Below are 17,118 nucleotides of genomic sequence, written 5' to 3'. Positions count from 1 at the left end.
GGAATCGAAGGGAGAAGATACTGAAATTTTAACAAAAACTCAAATTCCTTTAGCTGGAAGAAATAGATTAATAGATCACCAAGGGGCATTGCCATAAAAAAAAAAAAAAAGATAACGAGAATTTTCCACGGCAAGAAAAAATCGTGGCGCTATATTCTGTTGGAAGTGAAATTATCTATTATTGCATGGGCTTGAAGAAATAGGGGGATCCCGTACTCGGTTGGAACAATTTTAAGACAGTGGATCACGGTAACTCGGGAGAGAAGGAGTTCAAATCCGATTACACCGACATGGAATCCACCGCCAGAGGGTTTGGTTTAAGTTGAATTTTGATGGTGGCTCTCTTGGAAACCCGGATCCGGCGGGCGTCGGTGGAATTCTCCGGAATAGTGCCGGAAACATAGTCATGACATATTATGGGCTGGCTGGAGATTGTGACGTGAATGAGGCCGAGGCAAAATCTATTTTGGCTGGCCTAAAATGGTATTGAAAAAACCATTTAGGTCCGCTGGTAATTGAAGGAGACTCTAGTAACGTTGTCGGATGGGCATTGGGCAAAGGGGCGGGCCATGGTGTATTCACGTAATATTAGACGAGATTCGGGACCTGGTTTGGGAATTGCACCCTCCGGTCCAACATCGAAGGAGATCGGCTAACTCCGAAGCAGATGCGTTGGCTAAGGAGGGTATCAATCCACCCGACCGACATCTGTTTTGTCTCTTTGATCAAATTGGGCAATTTACCTCAATTGGGGCCCCTCTAAAATTGTATTTTATCTTTTCTTGGGAACACCTTGTCCCCACTCTGATATAATGGGTTCTCTCTATCAATAAAAGTTATTAAAAAAAAAAAAAAGGGGGCATCACACGGATGGTCTTCCTTGGGCATCACATTATAGGGTTTCAAGAGTTCAATGGCCTTTCAATTTAAGCATGTTCGGAGATCGGGGAATGAGGTGGCCAACAGTTTGGCTAGGTTGGGGTGACAATAGAATCCATGGCCTTATTTGACTCACTGCCACCGTGGTCCCGGCTGTTTTCTGTATTTGGTTTTATTCTCATCCTTCTCCTTCTACTAGCTATGCTCTCTCTTGTATTTTGAACAGCCCAGTCTTTTTCTAATATACACAACGATCATTCAAAAAAGCAAAAAAATCTACTCGATGGCCTTAAGCTTAAGGCCTACACTATCTAGACTTCCTTCACAACATCTAGAGACTTCTCCTAAACAACTTAAAACTCCAAAATGTGGACACTCTTGACTTAAGCAAATAAAATCGTAAGTCTAGAAGTTCCTCACTCAATACTAAAGAAACTAAAAACTTACAAAAAAATACTAACATGTGGGTAAATAGTGGTATGGCTAGTGAACTAATTTGAAGGGAAAAAACAGGTTGTATGTAGTGAAATAGATGGAATCCAAGATGAGATCATGGAGGATTTGAAGTCAGGTTCAATTTAGACTGATATAGGGTTATCCAATGCCTTTGGAAAAGTTGAAAAGGCCCATATTTTTGACCCATCTATTTGTTAGAAAACCTAACAGAATGAGTGGATTTTGGAGAAGTAACTTTCACGTACTGCTCATGCATTTTGCAAAAGTCCACAAAAATTTGATTGGTTTATTGAGAATTGTTGTGTTTCATGATTGCATGATAGTTTTTTTTTTTTTGTTTTTTTGATTTTCTCAAAATAACAGATTTTACATATAACCCTACTTGAGCTTTAATGGATTAGAGGTTGATTTTCTTAGTTTTTGAAGTACCGGTCAAGTTTATGGACTGATGGCCATGTACTTCACGGTGGCCTAATCATGATTCAACTATAATCTCCCTCTTGGCCATCTAAATGGAAACAAGTGCAAACTAAATCATACTAAATACTGACTGTGCAATAATTGTGGCATAAATCATAATAATTACTAATTTAAAGAGCCAACATAAATAAAATGCCAATACACTGATACAAACTTTTTGTTCCACATGTACTGTTGCATTTAGATTTTATACTATGGAGAAGTGAAAGCTTGTGGACCTTTTTATGTTAAAGCTTCATGATCACTACCGCCAGTACCAGCTAGCAGTGAATTTCAAGACTTTCTCTAGGTCCTTTACGTGGTCTCGACTCTTGGAAAAAATTGACCTTTATGGTTGAATTCTTCAAAGGATTGCCCTCATCCTAATTTAAATTTGTGAAGCATTGGAGCGGCTCACAAATTCCCTTGATAACTTCGTGAAAGATACATAAAATGACAAAGGGAAATGTTATGAAGGGTAGAAAGAAATAAGTCGATAGTAAGATAACTTATTTCCATTGTCTGTTTCCTAATTTTTTCCCTCTAAGATGCAGATGCTTCTTGCCAATCAGCTAGCCATCATCCAGTGTATGGTATTGATGGACTGATTATATTTTGGCGGAGGCCATGCTACACTAGTGTGGATTTAAATTTTATTATTAAGATTGAAGGAATGCTAGACTTAGGGGTGCCCTTGCAAAAATGGGATGCAAGGGCGCCCCCATTGGTTGCACGTCACCAAAGTGCAATTAATGTGCTTTGAGTTTTACAGATTATATATGCACTTTGGTGACAACAACCAATGGGGGCACTGTTTCATCCCATTTTTGCAAGAGCGCCCTTGAGTTTAGCATCCCTCTTAAGATAGAGCTTCATGTGTTATGCTTTAATTGCTTAAGTGCCGCTACTTTTTATTTAAAAGTCATGACATATCGGCAATATCCTTCTAACTTGTTACTTATATTGAAGTAAATTTACTGGTGATATCTGTATATCAGTATATCAAATCTTAGATTTCTCTTGTAAATTGATGTCATTATATTGAAGTAAATTTAGTGGTGATATCTGTATATCAAGACTTGATTTCTCTTGAAAATTGATTTACATTGTAAATGGTTCTCCTTCTATTTTTTTGATGATTAGGAGAAAGAATATTACACCGGGAAGTCTGATGAAAGCTATCATAAGACCCGGAGGGGGCACTCTGCAACCTGTAGACGGTGACCAGGTCTCTTTCTTGAAGTTTTTGCCATGAATTAAAAAAAAAAATTCTTTCCCCCTTGAAATGGGGAGGTTTTCCAGTGCTATTATCTTAAAGTCTGGATGTATTCTTAAGAAGCAGTTTTTGCATTTGCTCACAACCACGCACTTGGAGAATCAAAAGTTAATTTATGTATGTGTCATATGTGCTTCTTGTTTAGACTAGAGTTACGTTACTTATGTATTGGGCAATCTCTTATTATATCTTAGTGTCATTACTTGTGTTTCTGTTTGATAAAATGTTTCTTAGATCAAAAGAGAAAATGTTTCTTTTGGAAGATCTTGTGATGCTCTATTTTTTTGGTTTTTTATTTTTCACATTAAATATTTTTACACTGTTTCTCTTTTGGATATATTTTATTTTGAAAATTCCATTGGATTTTGGGACACCACGCTGCTGGGTAAGCAGCAATTTGCTAGGACTACATTGATACTTGTAGTTGAGAAGGTTTTGGCCTCTGGATTTTATTTGTTAATCTACAGTAAGTAATCCATTTGATAAAATGTGAGACAATTGAAAAAGCATATCAAAATCACCATAAAGAAAATAACCTATAGGGTGGTAGTTCTTTACCTGATGTCATGGTTGGCCTAACTCCCTGCTTGCCAGACTCTGCTTGCAAGAGTTTTGAGCAAGTATAGGACATTATACTGAGGATATAAGTCGTAGGTGCCAAGGAAAGGAAAGAAACTAAATCCCTAATAAATTAGCAGAATGATTAGAGGCTGGAGCATCATGCTATCTGAGGATTCTCATACTGAACGTGCTAATTTTGCATTGAAATGGAGCATCTTATTATGTCCACCTACCTTTCTTCGCACATTGACAGGATCATGCTTGGAAAATTTCCTGTTCCTAATGCCACGCATTTTGGTGATGTGGTGCAGGTTTGGAACATTAAAAGAATGATACCAGAACCACCGGCATAAAAAAATAGTGGGGCTGAAGCAATTCTAGAAAATAAATTTTCAATACTAATATTTATGTTGAGGAAGAGAATGAGAGAAATTGTGAGTTGGGAAAATCTCCCCCTCACTTATGTATTTATATAGAGAAATATACAAAAGACAAATATACCCATAGGCATATACATTCACTAACACTCCCCCTCAAGCTGGAATGCATATGTCAAACATTCCTAACTTTCTACAATTCACTCAATTTTGCTTTGTTCAATTGCTTGGTACACATATCCGCTAATTGGTCCACCGATCTAGTGAACAATGTGCATATTTCTCCTTTTTGAATCCGATGCCGGATGAAGTGGCAATCAACCTTGATATGTTTAGTTCTCTTATTAAAGACTGGATTTGTGCAATGTGAATCGCTGCCTTGTTGTCACAATATAACTGAGAAGGAGATGAAGGAGAAAAACTGATCTCTGACAAGAGAGCGTAACCAAATGAGCTCTCCACTTTTGTGTGCTATAGCTCTATATTCCGCCTCTGCACTAGATTTGGAGATAACATCATGTTTCTTACTCCGCCATGACACAAGGTTACCTCCCACAAATGTGCAGTATCTTGTGGTAGATCTCCTATCAGCTGGAGATCTGGCCCAATCTGCATCTGTGTACCCTTCTATCTTCTGATGCCCATGTTTCTTGAATAACAACCCTCTACCTGGAGCACTTTTTAAATACCGAAGAATCTGAAGAACTGTTGCCCAGTGTGAAGTACGAGGTGAACTCATATGTTGGCTGACATCACCAACAACAAAGGAGATATCTGGGTGTGTGACTGTAAGGTAGATAAGTTTACCAACCAACCTCCTGTATCTGCCTGAGTCATCTAACAAGTCTCCCTCTTCAGGTAGTAACTTCACATTTGAGTCCATAGGAATTGAGGCAGGTTTCACTCCAAGATAACCTGTCTCCTCAAGTAAGTCTAAGACATATTTCCTCTGTGAGAGAAATCCCCTTTGTCGAATGTGCAACTTCATACTCAAGAAGTATCTAAGACGACCCCAATCTTTGGTAGAGCTCATTTTGCAAGAAGGTCTTCAATTTCTAGATCCCAGGTGTATCACTGCCAGTGATGATGATGTCATCGACATAGACTATCAAGAGTACACACCCAACTGTAGATTGATAGTTGAAGGCAGAATGATCAACCGCACACTGCTTCATACCAAAACGCATAATGGCATCACTGAACCTTCCAAACCATGCTCTAGGAGACTACTTGAGACCGTAAATGGATTTCTTCAATCGACACACAGAGGATGACATCTCCCTGAGCAACATACCCAGGAGGTTGCTCCATGTAAACTTCCTCTGTGAGCTCACCATGTAGAAATGCATTTTTGACATCCAACTAATGTAGAGGCCAACCTTGATTGACTCATTGACAGCAAGAGAAAGTAGAACACTCACTGATGGAATCTTTGCCACAGGAGAAAAGGTCTCACCATAGTCCACCCCAAACGTCTGAGTGTGCCATTTGGCAACCAAGCACGCCTTAAGGTGCTCAACAGATCCATCAGGCAAATATTTGACCATATAGACCCAACGACACCCAACATGGCGTGCACCAGGAGGCAGAGGAACTAAATCCCAAGTCTGATTGGCATGAAGGGCATTCATCTCAAGGTCCATAGTAGCGTGCCACCCCGGGTCATCAAGTGTTGCAGCCAAGGACTCTGGCAAAGAAACAGAAGATATAGAGGATACAAAACTGCGGAAAGTAGGCGTGAGAGCATCATATGAAAGAACGGAATAAATATGATGAGCAGTACTATGAGAACGAGTGCGGGAGGCAATAGGAGAGTTGATAGATACCTCGGATGTGGAAGGAATGAGCTCTTAATGGGCTGGTGATGGCGCTGCCGGAGATAGATGAGCTGCAGAGGTATGACGGCTTTGATAGGTCTTCTTAATGACTGGAGCTGGAGGACGAGCAAGTACCTGTAAGGGAAGAGAGGTCTCTAGAACAGGAACCACAGAAGGGGAAGGTAAGAGAGACGATGGAGATGGACGGACTACCGGGTCAGGAAGAACGGGAATCGGTAGAGGAAGATCTGAAGAATGAGAGAGAGGGGTCGTATCCGGAGATCTCAAAAAGAAGGGTTCAGTCTAAAAAAAGGTAACATCTGCCGAGACATAGGATCAACACAACCGAGGCTTTTAACAGCGATAACCTTTCTGGGTCCGTGAGTAGCCGAGAAAAAGGCATCGTTCAGATTTAGGATCTAATTTATCCAATCCAGGCCCAAGGTTGTGGACAAAGCAAACACACCCGAATACCTGATGAGTAAGAGGAAATGGCTCATGATGAGGACGTGAAATGGAGAAAAGGGAAGAGCCGCCTAAAACTGAAGAAGTCTATTGGCCAGATAGTTAGCAGTCAGAACTGCATCACTCCAATAAGACTTTGGAACTCACATTTGGACGAGAAGAGTGCGAGCTCCATCCAATAATGATCACATCCTCTGTTTGGCAACACCATTCTGTTGAGAGGTGTGAGCACTGGAAGATTTATGAAGGATACCACAAGTAGAAAGGAACTCCCCAAAACCATTGGATTTTGAGAAATATTCCCTGGCATTATCAGTGCAAAGGCATTTATGAGTACAATTAAATTGGTTAGTAACTTCTGAATGAAAAGTACGAAAAACAGAGAACACTTCTGAGCGATCTTTTAATAAATAAAGGCAACACATACGTGAATAATCATAAAAAATGACAAAATAGCGATGTAAAAAAACAGAGGTAGTCCGCGAGGGACCCCATACATTGGAACGCACTAAATCAAAAGGGTGCGAGACTCGACTATTATGCCTAGACAGGAAGGACACCCTATGGTGTTTCCCAAGTTCACAGGCCTCGCACGAAAAGGGGTAACAAAAGAAGAAACGATAGATATCCGCTGCAGACGATCAAGGCTGGGATGTCCAAGACGGCAGTGCCACTGATATGCGTCGCTGGAGCTGTGTAAAACGGTACGAGGAGGGCTACAGTCCAGACGGTAAGAGGGATAAATGAGATAAAACAATTGAAATTTTTAGTAATCTGACTAACTGAGAGTAAACTAAAGGGTGACTTTGGCACACATAGAACATAGGATAATGTTAGACCAACACGAGGAGAAATATCACCAACACCAGAGATAGGAGTGGAGCTCCCATCGACAAGTGTGATGGACTGATCAGAAAGTGGACGAAAGGAACTAAGGGAGGAAGAAGTACCTATCATATGATTGGAGGCTCCAGAATCTATGATCCAGGAGCTGGAGCTAGTAAGAAGAGATGCATGGGAGCTACCTGGCTGAGCAAAAGTCGCAGTCGGGGGATGACTGGTAGACCTGAGACGCCGTAACTCATCATAGTCTGCACGAGACATAAAGACCCTATCAGCCTGAGGCCCAGTGCTGGGTGGAACTGAAGCAGAGGGGGGCTCAGAAGATTCTTGTGTTGCGAGATGTGCAGAGCGGCCAAAACGAGTCTTAGAGGAAGGACGAAGCTCAGGGTGCAGTACATAACAAGTCTCCATATAGCGTCCCTCATGACGACAGTGCAAGCAATATGGACCTGGACGACCACTACGCCCTGCAGGAAGATCACGTGGACGACCACCACGACCAGAGTCACGGCCACGACCAGAGTCACTGCTACGACCAGAGTCACGGCCATGGCCAAATGTGCCCCCACCACGTGTAGCACGATCACCGACGCTATAGGCCGCAATGGCAGTAATATCGACCGAATGAGCGGGCACAGAGTCAGTAAGAGCACATTGTTGGGCACGCAAGTAAACCTCTTGAAGAGAGGGCATCGTGCCAGACCCAAATATCTGCTGACAAATGTGCATGAACTCATAACCCAAAGTCTTGAGAAACTGAACAACACGTATCTGATCACCCTGCTGAGCGGCTGTAGTCAAATCAGTGGTAAGAGGCATAAGGACATCTAGCTGCTGGCAATGGGAAACAAACTGACTGTAGTAGGTCGAGAGAAGAGTGTCTCTGTGGCGAAGGTTCATCCACTGAGAATAGGTGTGTTAGATTCGAGATAGGTTACCTTTTCCGGAGAAGGTAGTAGCAGTATGATCCCAAACCTGGGGAGAAGTGGGAAGGTGTATCATGGTCCCTGCAATCTCAGGAGACAAACTCTGCCAGAGAGAGTACGAATAAGGGCATCATCCTGTTCTCACTTCTCATAAGTGGGATTATTGGAAGGAGGGGGGTCACGACGAAGAATAGAGATCTTCCCCCTAGCAATCAGATAGGTCTCCACACCCACTTTCCAATTCAGGTACAGAGGAGAGTACGAATAAGGGCATCATCCTATTCTCACTTCTCATAAGTGGGATCACTGGAAGGAGGGGGTCACGACGAAGAATAGAGATCTTCCCCCAAGCAATCAGATAGGTCTCCACAACCACTTTCCAATTCAGGTAATTGGAACCATCATGGGAGGAAAAGAACCATCCATCGAAGAGGGCGAGGGAAGGTATGAGGAAGAGGACGGACGAGTCGGAGGAGCAGTCGCCACAGAGGGTTGCACGCAAGAGGGATCCTCAATAACTGGACTATCCATGAGGAAATAATCGAAGAGAGAAAATCAACTGACAAAAAGGAATAACGCCGTGGCGGAGATCAGAGAAATCAATAATGGAGATCGCGGATCCGGAGAGAGAAATGAGAAATGGGGCATGAGAGAAACCCTGGATGACATGAAGAAGACAACGGATATAGAGATATGAAATCGAAGGTGCGGAGGAAAAATAGAGAGGAGAATATTGTTTGAGATTTAAGCCATTTGGGAAGGGAAGGGGGTTAGGGTTGTCACAAAATAGGGCAAAATTAAGTAAAAAAATATGGTTTTGGAGGGCCACGAGTGGGAAGGGAGGGAACGGGAGTGGAGTAATGAAGATGGGGAGGGAGGGTGGAGGTGTGGGTGATATGGGAGAAGGGGGATGGAAACAAAATGGGGCGGGGGAGGGGGTCGCTGGAGAGGGAGGGGGGTAATGGAGGAGGGAGATGGGGCCCGCGCGGGGGGGGGGGGGGCAGGAGAGAGGGGCGGGCGGGGGGTAATGGAGAGAAGGGGGGTGGGGTGGGGGGGGGGGCTGGAGAAGAAGGAGGGTGGTGGGGGCTAGGTGTAGGGTTAGGGTTAGGTGAGAGAAGAAGAAGAAGAAGGGATGGGGTTAGGGTTTCTATGGGAGGTCCCTAGAGATTCAAAACCCCAGGGCTCTGATACGATGTTGAGGAAGAGAATGAGAGAAATTGTGAGCTGGGAAAATCTCCCCCTCACTTATGTATTTATATAAAGAGGATTATACAAAAGAAAAATATGCCCATAGGCATATACATTCACTAACAATTTATATATCAGAATTAACAGTTGTAGAACTACTCCTAAAAGTGATGTTAGGCATTTGTGGTACATTAGAAAATAAATTTTGCAAATCTAATATTTATATATCAGAATTAACAGTTGTAGAAGTAATCCTAAAAGTGATGTTATCAAGGCATTTGTGGTACATCCTTAGTATTGGTCAGAATATATGATATATCATCAATCTCCTTCATCCAAAGGATCACAGAGCTTAATTACATTCTTGTTTGGGATAGATCGGATGCTCTTATACTGTAGCATAATAGCTTAATAATGCTTGAATATCTTATCCTTCTCAAGCCATCCAAGATACCTGGAATGGAAATAGAATACTGAGTAACACTTCTGAATCTGGTTTTATGTTTGCAGGTTATATTTCATTGTACAATTCGAACTCTAGATGGAGTTATGGTTGAGTCAACAAGACTGGAACATGGAGGTAACTGATTCCCTGTATTCTAGGGCATTCTCTTCAGAATCAGGGCCATAGTTCGTGAGATATATCTGATGGTTAGCAATTGGATTATTATGTTTGTTTGATCAGAGATATTGGATGCTTTTAATTTTCTTTAAAAGTATGAAACTGAGACATCGTCACATTAATAAACAGAAAGGGAGGTGACCCCATGTTTATCCTGTCCTATTCCCTGGAATTCTTTTTCTACCCAGTTACATGTCAAAATGTCTTGTGAACCTTCAACACATCAAGTGGATTTTTTTTTGTTTTTTTGTATTTGCTTGCCCTTTGGTCATGCTTTCTATGAAATGTTTGTTAGAAATAGTGGTACATTTGATACTACCCTTCATTCAAGGTAATACCACCTTCTTGTATCCCAGTAACATATACCTCATTTTGTACTCTTTTTTACATCATTGAATGAATTGATTCTCTCCCTTCACGGACTCTATCTTTGCTTTCATCTTATCTTCCATGCTTGCTTTATCTTTCTAGCATTAATCATAGAGGGGTGCGTAATATGAATCGACTGAGTCACAGCTTAACTTGTGGATTCGATTCTTTGACTTTGATCCATTGCCAAAGAAGAAATGTGAACATTTTTCCAATATATATCAGGAAAGGCTCATCATTTAACATAGATATCAAGAAAAACTTGACCTTTTTTGATGCTGTCTATTAGGGAATATTTAATGACATTTATGTTTTCCTAGGAACTGATATGATTGCTTGAACATTGAATTTATGTAACAGGGAAGGGAAATCCTATAAAATGTGTCATGGGAAAAAGCAAAATGATACTTGGATTCTGTGAGGGAATTCCCACCATGTTGAAGGGTGAAGTGGCAATGGTATATTCTCCCAAAATGTAGAGGCTGATTAATATGTTCTATATGAAAATAAAATGCTCTTGGATTGGATTTTTTTTTTATCATATCTAGAATATTTGTATGTCATTTATTTTCTTGTTAGATGGAAATCTATTGAGTAATTTTGTGATTATGTTAATTCAATTTAGTCTTATCCCTATTGAATATATTGTTTTCTTGAGATAAAAAATCTGGCTTGGAGTAGAACTTGGCTATTTCATGTTTGGTGCTATAGGAAATAAGGGTTATTTCTTGCAGGGGAATTAGATAATATTTGGGGAGTATTATGTCTTTTCCGCGTCAGGTAAGGTTTTATCATCAATATATAGGAATAGCCTAGAGAGGGAACTATCCCATTGACTTCGTCTCTTCTTTCGCTCTCTTTCTCTTCTAGCCTCTCTCCCTCTACTAATCTAACCTCCAACAACTCCGACTTCGATATCAGAGCAAGGGTTTTTTCACATTTTCCCCCAAGAGAATCAATGCCCTTGACTGCTCAACATGTTGGTGACTTCATCATGCCATTTGACTAATGTCAACAGTCGTACAACCATGGAGTAGGACTATTAATTTTTTAATTTCATTTATTTATGTCACCGTCAAACTACAACTTGGACAGTATGGGACTTCGGATAAGAAAAATTAACTCCGATACTTTTGATGATGATTACTTGTGTTTCTTTGGTGCTGCACATTAGTGATGAAGCCGGTATCATTGTTGATCATGATTATCCTAGGAAAACATGGCCTCTTTACTAGAATCTTTCGATCTAATGATAAGCAATTTTCGATGGTTCTGTTTCTAAGTTTTGGGATTCGGTTTTTTATTTCAGTTCAATATGAAACCTGAGCTGGATCTATTTCAATGTTTCGGTATTCATTTCTTATTTCAGTTCAAGATGAAGCCTGAGTTGCACTATGCCGAGGTTGATTGTCCAGTTGCAGCTCCGGAGGCCTTCCCCAAAGATGATGAACTTCATTTTGAGATTGAGCTGATTGATTTCTTTAAAGTGAAGGTAAGGATTATTTCCTTTTCTTATACGCAACATTTTTTTTTACCCTAAGAAACTGATTTGGTAAAACTTCGTCTTACAAATACTACTTCACCTGTTTTTTTTGGCCGGTCACTTTATGTCACGCATTATAGACTTATAGTTTGTTCAAGATCCATGAGGTTCCACCACTGGTTGAAAGTTGTGATCACATCATTGGCATTTCCTTTGTCATAATATGTTGAATTTTTCTGTTCTAGGCTATGATTTGGCTGACACTTCTAATTTATTGCCGACTCACGTGTCCGACACGACACACGTGTCCACACGTGTCGACACTCCTTTGGACACTTTTACTTTTATTGTTGGAAGTGTTAGACTTAATGTGGGCGTGTTGACATGTTTTTGTACAGTGTCAAGTGTGACATTCCGTTTTTTTTAATTGAAATTGTGTTTACCTCATTTAGACAACTCATATCCATGTCGAAACTGGACACACGAATCCATATCTACAAATCATGATTACATATACTTTCTATTTTGGCCGTGTCCCTGTTTCTAAAGTTTGGGGGTTTGCCGTGTCCAACACTCTGTGTTCGTGTCGACACGCGACACTCGTGTCCGTGTCCACAAATCATAGGTTCTAGGTGGTTAAATAGATGCTAATATTCAGGTCATTGACGTAAATCAAGATTGCCTACCCCCGCACCGCCAACCAACCAAGGATTGGGTGAGCGTCATTAGTGGTTGGAGGGCTCTTCCATTACAGTTGGGAAATGATAGCTTTTTTTCTTCTTCTACGTATTGTTTTTTGTTTCTTGTATTGTTTTGTGGTCATCTTAGATATTTCTCTGTACTTTCTCCTTTTGTGAGTAAATTACTTTATCGTTCAAAAAGAAACCTTTTGTGTTTACTTTTGCTTCTTGATGATAATACAAAGAAAAAAAAGATCTTGCTTTCATGTTATATGAGTTTTCCTGTTTTCACTACCTTTGACTTTGTTATCCATGAACCAAACATTAAGGTAATCGAGCCTCTTGAATGATGTTAATTGATTTGTTTCTGTGGCTTTTCAGGTCATCAGCGAGGATTTCGGAGTTCTGAAGAAGGTATTTCGTGCTTTGTTTTGTTATTGAATGCTTTGTTTAATTCTATTTGGGAACACACACCCACATATGTGTGTTATCCCTAAAGATCCACAAATGGTGACACACCCATACACATACCTACATATAAAATTACTAATTACTAATCATAGTTGGCTACTAGATAACTATGATATTTATTTAAGAAACTAATAAATCTTACGATTAAGCAACTAAAAATCAAGCAAACATGATATAATCAAATAACAATTCATTTATTAATCTAATTTAGTTCTCCTTAGTCTCCAATATGCAGCGATAAAGAGAGAACTATAGGATACAGTGAATGTATTATTAGAAGAGGAGTTTGTTTAGTTTTAGATTTAGGGAAGAGTTAAAGAAAAGTGAATAGAAGGATTAATAATAAAATAAAAGTTAATAATAAAAGAGGATGTAAATACACTATTAAAAAATAAAACAGTATGTCACACGGTACAAAAATGTGTTGACGTGCCCACATGAGGTTTGACTATTCTAGCAATACGTTAACAAGTGTCGAGAGGACTCCAGATATCATTACGTATTAGAGGTTACTATTGATGATTAAGTCTGCAAACAATGACTTCCATTGTTTAGCCACTTCATTCAACTGGGGCCTTATGCTCAGCAATTGTTATTGGATTTTGATCGCCCATCAGATAGGAAAAATAAAATAAAAAGACCTCTTGTTGAGCTAAGAAATTATGAAGATGTCATTGTTTTTATTTACCTAGAATAGTTCCATTAATTTTAAAATGGCAATAATTAGTTTTTGAATGATTTATTTTACCTCTACAATATCCATATTAAAAAAACATAGTGATGTAGGACGGTGAAGAGAAATTGAGAAAAGGGGAGAGAAATAGAAGAATAGGGGAAGAAGAGACGAATTTAGGGAGAAGTAGAAGAAGAAGAGAAGAATAGACGAATTTAGGGAGAGGAGAAGAAATCAGAAGAGGGAAGAAGAAAACCAGAATTAGAGGGAGAAGAATCTTTATTCAATATCAATCAAAGTTAACAATAAAGCTCTAAAGAGGCCTATATATAGGTAAATAAGCAACCTAAGAAATAGAAACCTTCTAAAATAAGAATTCCCTAAAAGACAAAACTTCCTAATTCTAAATAATATGGAAAATAAAATCCTAGAAACTAATAACATGGAAATAAAAATACTAGAAACTAAATAATACAAAAATAAATCCTAATATCTGCATCATTCTCCCATGCTTGAAAAAAGAACTCGCCTTCGAGTTCTAGTCCACCTGGGTCAAAGATGTATACAATCCGCTGAAGTAATAGAACACGTAAGCCGGCGGGAGCAATCATCATTTCTAACGCTCGAAACAATCGAGAGAAGCATCTGTAAGGTCGGCGGAAGAAGAGGAAAGAAAGGGCCCATGTAGACTCATGCGAACAGAATCTGCGCTGGAGAAGTAAACTAACTGGGAAGATCGCAACGTACTCCTCCTGGATCGGTGGGATCGGCATAACAGCAATGGGCAGTACCAATCCATAACTAGCCTCAACAAGGTCATCATCTACTGGTATCACATCGGGCGCAATGGAATCAACAACAAAATCATCTACTAGAATCGTATCCGGTATAGTGATATCAAACGGGTAATCCTCCTAATCAATCTGCATAACAAGTACCTCTGTGTCAGCACAAATCTCGACAATCTGCTCAACTGGCTCAAAAATAGTGCAATCCTCCATAATATATTCTCGATCATCTGTCTCAAGTAATGGCTCGTCAAGCAAGGCACTTGCCTCTGACTCATGGTGGTGCTCGGTCGACTCTGCCAATGGATCAACCTCATGCGGCTCTGCCAAAATATCTGTCTCGACTGTAGAAGTGGCAAAATCTCTCTCTAGATGCTCGGCAATCGATGCGGCATAAATCTCATAAGCATCATGTGCAACGATGTCGATATCGGCAATCAACTGAGTCTCTAACTCTGGATCGTCCATCTCAGAGCCTGAATCTGAATCTGATGGAATCAAAGGCTCAACGTCGATGATCTCATCAATACTAGCATCGTGCTCTGTAAGAATAGCCGCAACGTTAGGTGGGATGGATGAAGTAGTGAAGTGGCTCTGCAAATATGACTCGCGCATGCGACGCCGACATATCGCTTTTCAGCTACAATTTCAGCATCTCGTGCACGACGTGCTGCGGCTTGTTGTTCACGGCGAGCTGCTTCTTCCCGTCGAGCGGCTTTTTCATGTATCAATCTTTGGTCATACGCTGCTCGCTCACGTTTCAATCTCTGTTGATTTTGATAGTGGTATGTAAACCCATAACGAACATCCTCCCATCGACGAAATGGAGGCTTACAAAACTCACGACGCTCGTTAACGAAGAAATTCCATCTCGACTTGGCTTTGCGGCACACTGTATCCGTAACTTTGCGAATTGTGATTTGATGATCATAACCACAGTACCTATGGTATGCATTAAGTGCCTGGATCCAATCTAGACACGCATTCTCAACATCTCCATAGGGATAGGTGCAGTCATCATAACCATAGAAATATGGAACCTGTGGTGCAGAAGAATATCGATGATCATATCTATCAAAATATGGAGCAGCTGGAGGAGCCATAGGGATCGGCGTCAAAAACTGAAATCAACTGTCGGATTTGTTTGTCATGTCGAAAGGAACAAAAGGTCGACCGCGGATCTGAAATCGGATGAGTGAAAGATACTGATCGGATGATGGCACGTAATCGACGACGGAGATTCCTCCTGAAACTGTGCTGAAAGTCACTGTCCGCTGCTGAAAATAGGCTGAATGCGCTCTAAAAGTTGTCACGAATAACTTTCGAGTTGAGGTCGAGGGCCAATTTTGAGCAGAAATAGCTCGGGTGAGGAGAGAGAAAATGCAATGGGGTAGAGAGAGAAAGTAGAGAGAAGGGAGAGAGAAAAGAAAATTCTAATTTTTTTTTTTTTTTTTTTTGTGTTTTTTTTTTTATAGAAGGGGGGGTGCCTGAGGTAAAACAGGGGGGGGTTAAATCTAGTAATACTAATATGAAGGGTGTCCAAGGAGGAAAGGGGGTTGGTAAATAGGTACTTGTTAATGTAAGGGGCTGTGGGGAGAGACACTAGAGAGAGAAGAAAGAGGAGTGTCCAAGGTAACTAAAGAGGAGGTATAAAGATTGTATTGTTTTGCTTTTGTGCTCCGTGCCTCACTCACGTGATTGAAAAGTCACATGACAATTAAAGTAAGCAAGAGGGGGTGCCTGGGAATAAAAGGGGTTGAGAAATAGCCTATTTTTAGTGGCCGCATGAGCTAATTGAATCATAAAGTGAATGTGCTGGTGAAGGAAATAAACTCACGAACTGTATGCTTGTATTAAATGGGCAAAAGAGCAGTATAGGCTGGGTCCCACATGAGAGTGATAATAGCCTTTGACCAAGTCAGTTACTTTATTGGGAAGGAAATAAAGGTAAGGTAACTTACCTTTTTTTTTTTTAATTCTAGCTTCTCTAGCAAGTTATTTATTGACAAGGAGACTTCACACTTTATCTTTACTTCTTTACAGCTGTCACGTGACCACTTAAAGAAGGTTTCATCTATTCTACATCCTCGATTCCTTCAAGGAAAGAAACCTCCTTAGTACCAATCGTGACTTTCCAAATGAGTCTAACAAATTGCCTTCAATATAGGAACTTGTGGGTTTCCTATTACCTTACCCAATCGAAGGGCTGGAGAAGGAGATGTGAGGATGGAAGCAACGGCTGCTTCTTCCAAGGGCGAGAGTTCTGCTGGGGCTAAAATTTGATGTAGGACAGGTCTTGGCTGGGGCTAAAAACTATGGCAAATGACTGTGAAAGCATGAGTTTTAGGGGGCTGAGTTTATCTAAAGTCAAGGAAGAAGGTGGTGTAACGATGGGTTGACAGAGGATAAACAAAGATAGGTTTCAAGGGCTGATATGAAAAGGGCCATGGGTTGCAGATTTTCAAAAGGCAGCAAGGTGTGAAAATCATAAGAGGAAGGATGTTATGGCTGATATTTAGGGTGCAAGTTGCAGGTTATCTACTTGGAATCCTGCAGGATAATAGCTCACCACGGACGGTCTCCTTGATTGGCAACAAACTTGCTGTTGGTGAAGCTTGGGCCTGATAAAACAATGACCTTGAAACTTGGATCCTTCGCTTTAATCGTCGGAAGAAATCTTGGATCTTTAGCTATGATACCAAATTGATGTAGGACCGTGAAGAGAAATTGAGAAAAGGGGAGAGAAATAGAAGAATAGGGAAAGAAGAGACGAAAATAACCTGAA

At 40.5% G+C, this 17,118-nt stretch overlaps 1 protein-coding gene across 2 annotated transcripts in view; it reads left to right on the top strand.

Moving 5' to 3' along the window:
- The window catches only part of PAS1 (FKBP-type peptidyl-prolyl cis-trans isomerase family protein), a 57,521-nt gene that overhangs the window by 5,564 nt on the left and 34,839 nt on the right, over positions 1 to 17,118 (top strand). For both annotated transcript variants that reach the window (XM_077382744.1, XM_077382743.1), the window contains exons 3-7: positions 2,938 to 3,022; positions 9,758 to 9,827; positions 10,599 to 10,696; positions 11,608 to 11,730; positions 12,783 to 12,815. In XM_077382744.1, the coding sequence (XP_077238859.1) occupies positions 2,938 to 3,022; positions 9,758 to 9,827; positions 10,599 to 10,696; positions 11,608 to 11,730; positions 12,783 to 12,815 (409 nt within the window). The remainder of the gene's footprint in view (positions 1 to 2,937; positions 3,023 to 9,757; positions 9,828 to 10,598; positions 10,697 to 11,607; positions 11,731 to 12,782; positions 12,816 to 17,118) is intronic.

Source organism: Tasmannia lanceolata, unplaced genomic scaffold (assembly GCF_043159265.1).
Source record: "Tasmannia lanceolata isolate RefF3 unplaced genomic scaffold, GAP_Taslan_0.1 ptg000006l, whole genome shotgun sequence".
Classification (NCBI taxonomy): domain Eukaryota; kingdom Viridiplantae; phylum Streptophyta; class Magnoliopsida; order Canellales; family Winteraceae; genus Tasmannia; species Tasmannia lanceolata.
Note: the sequence above shows the minus strand (reverse complement) of the source record. Positions and strands in the feature narration are given on the sequence as shown.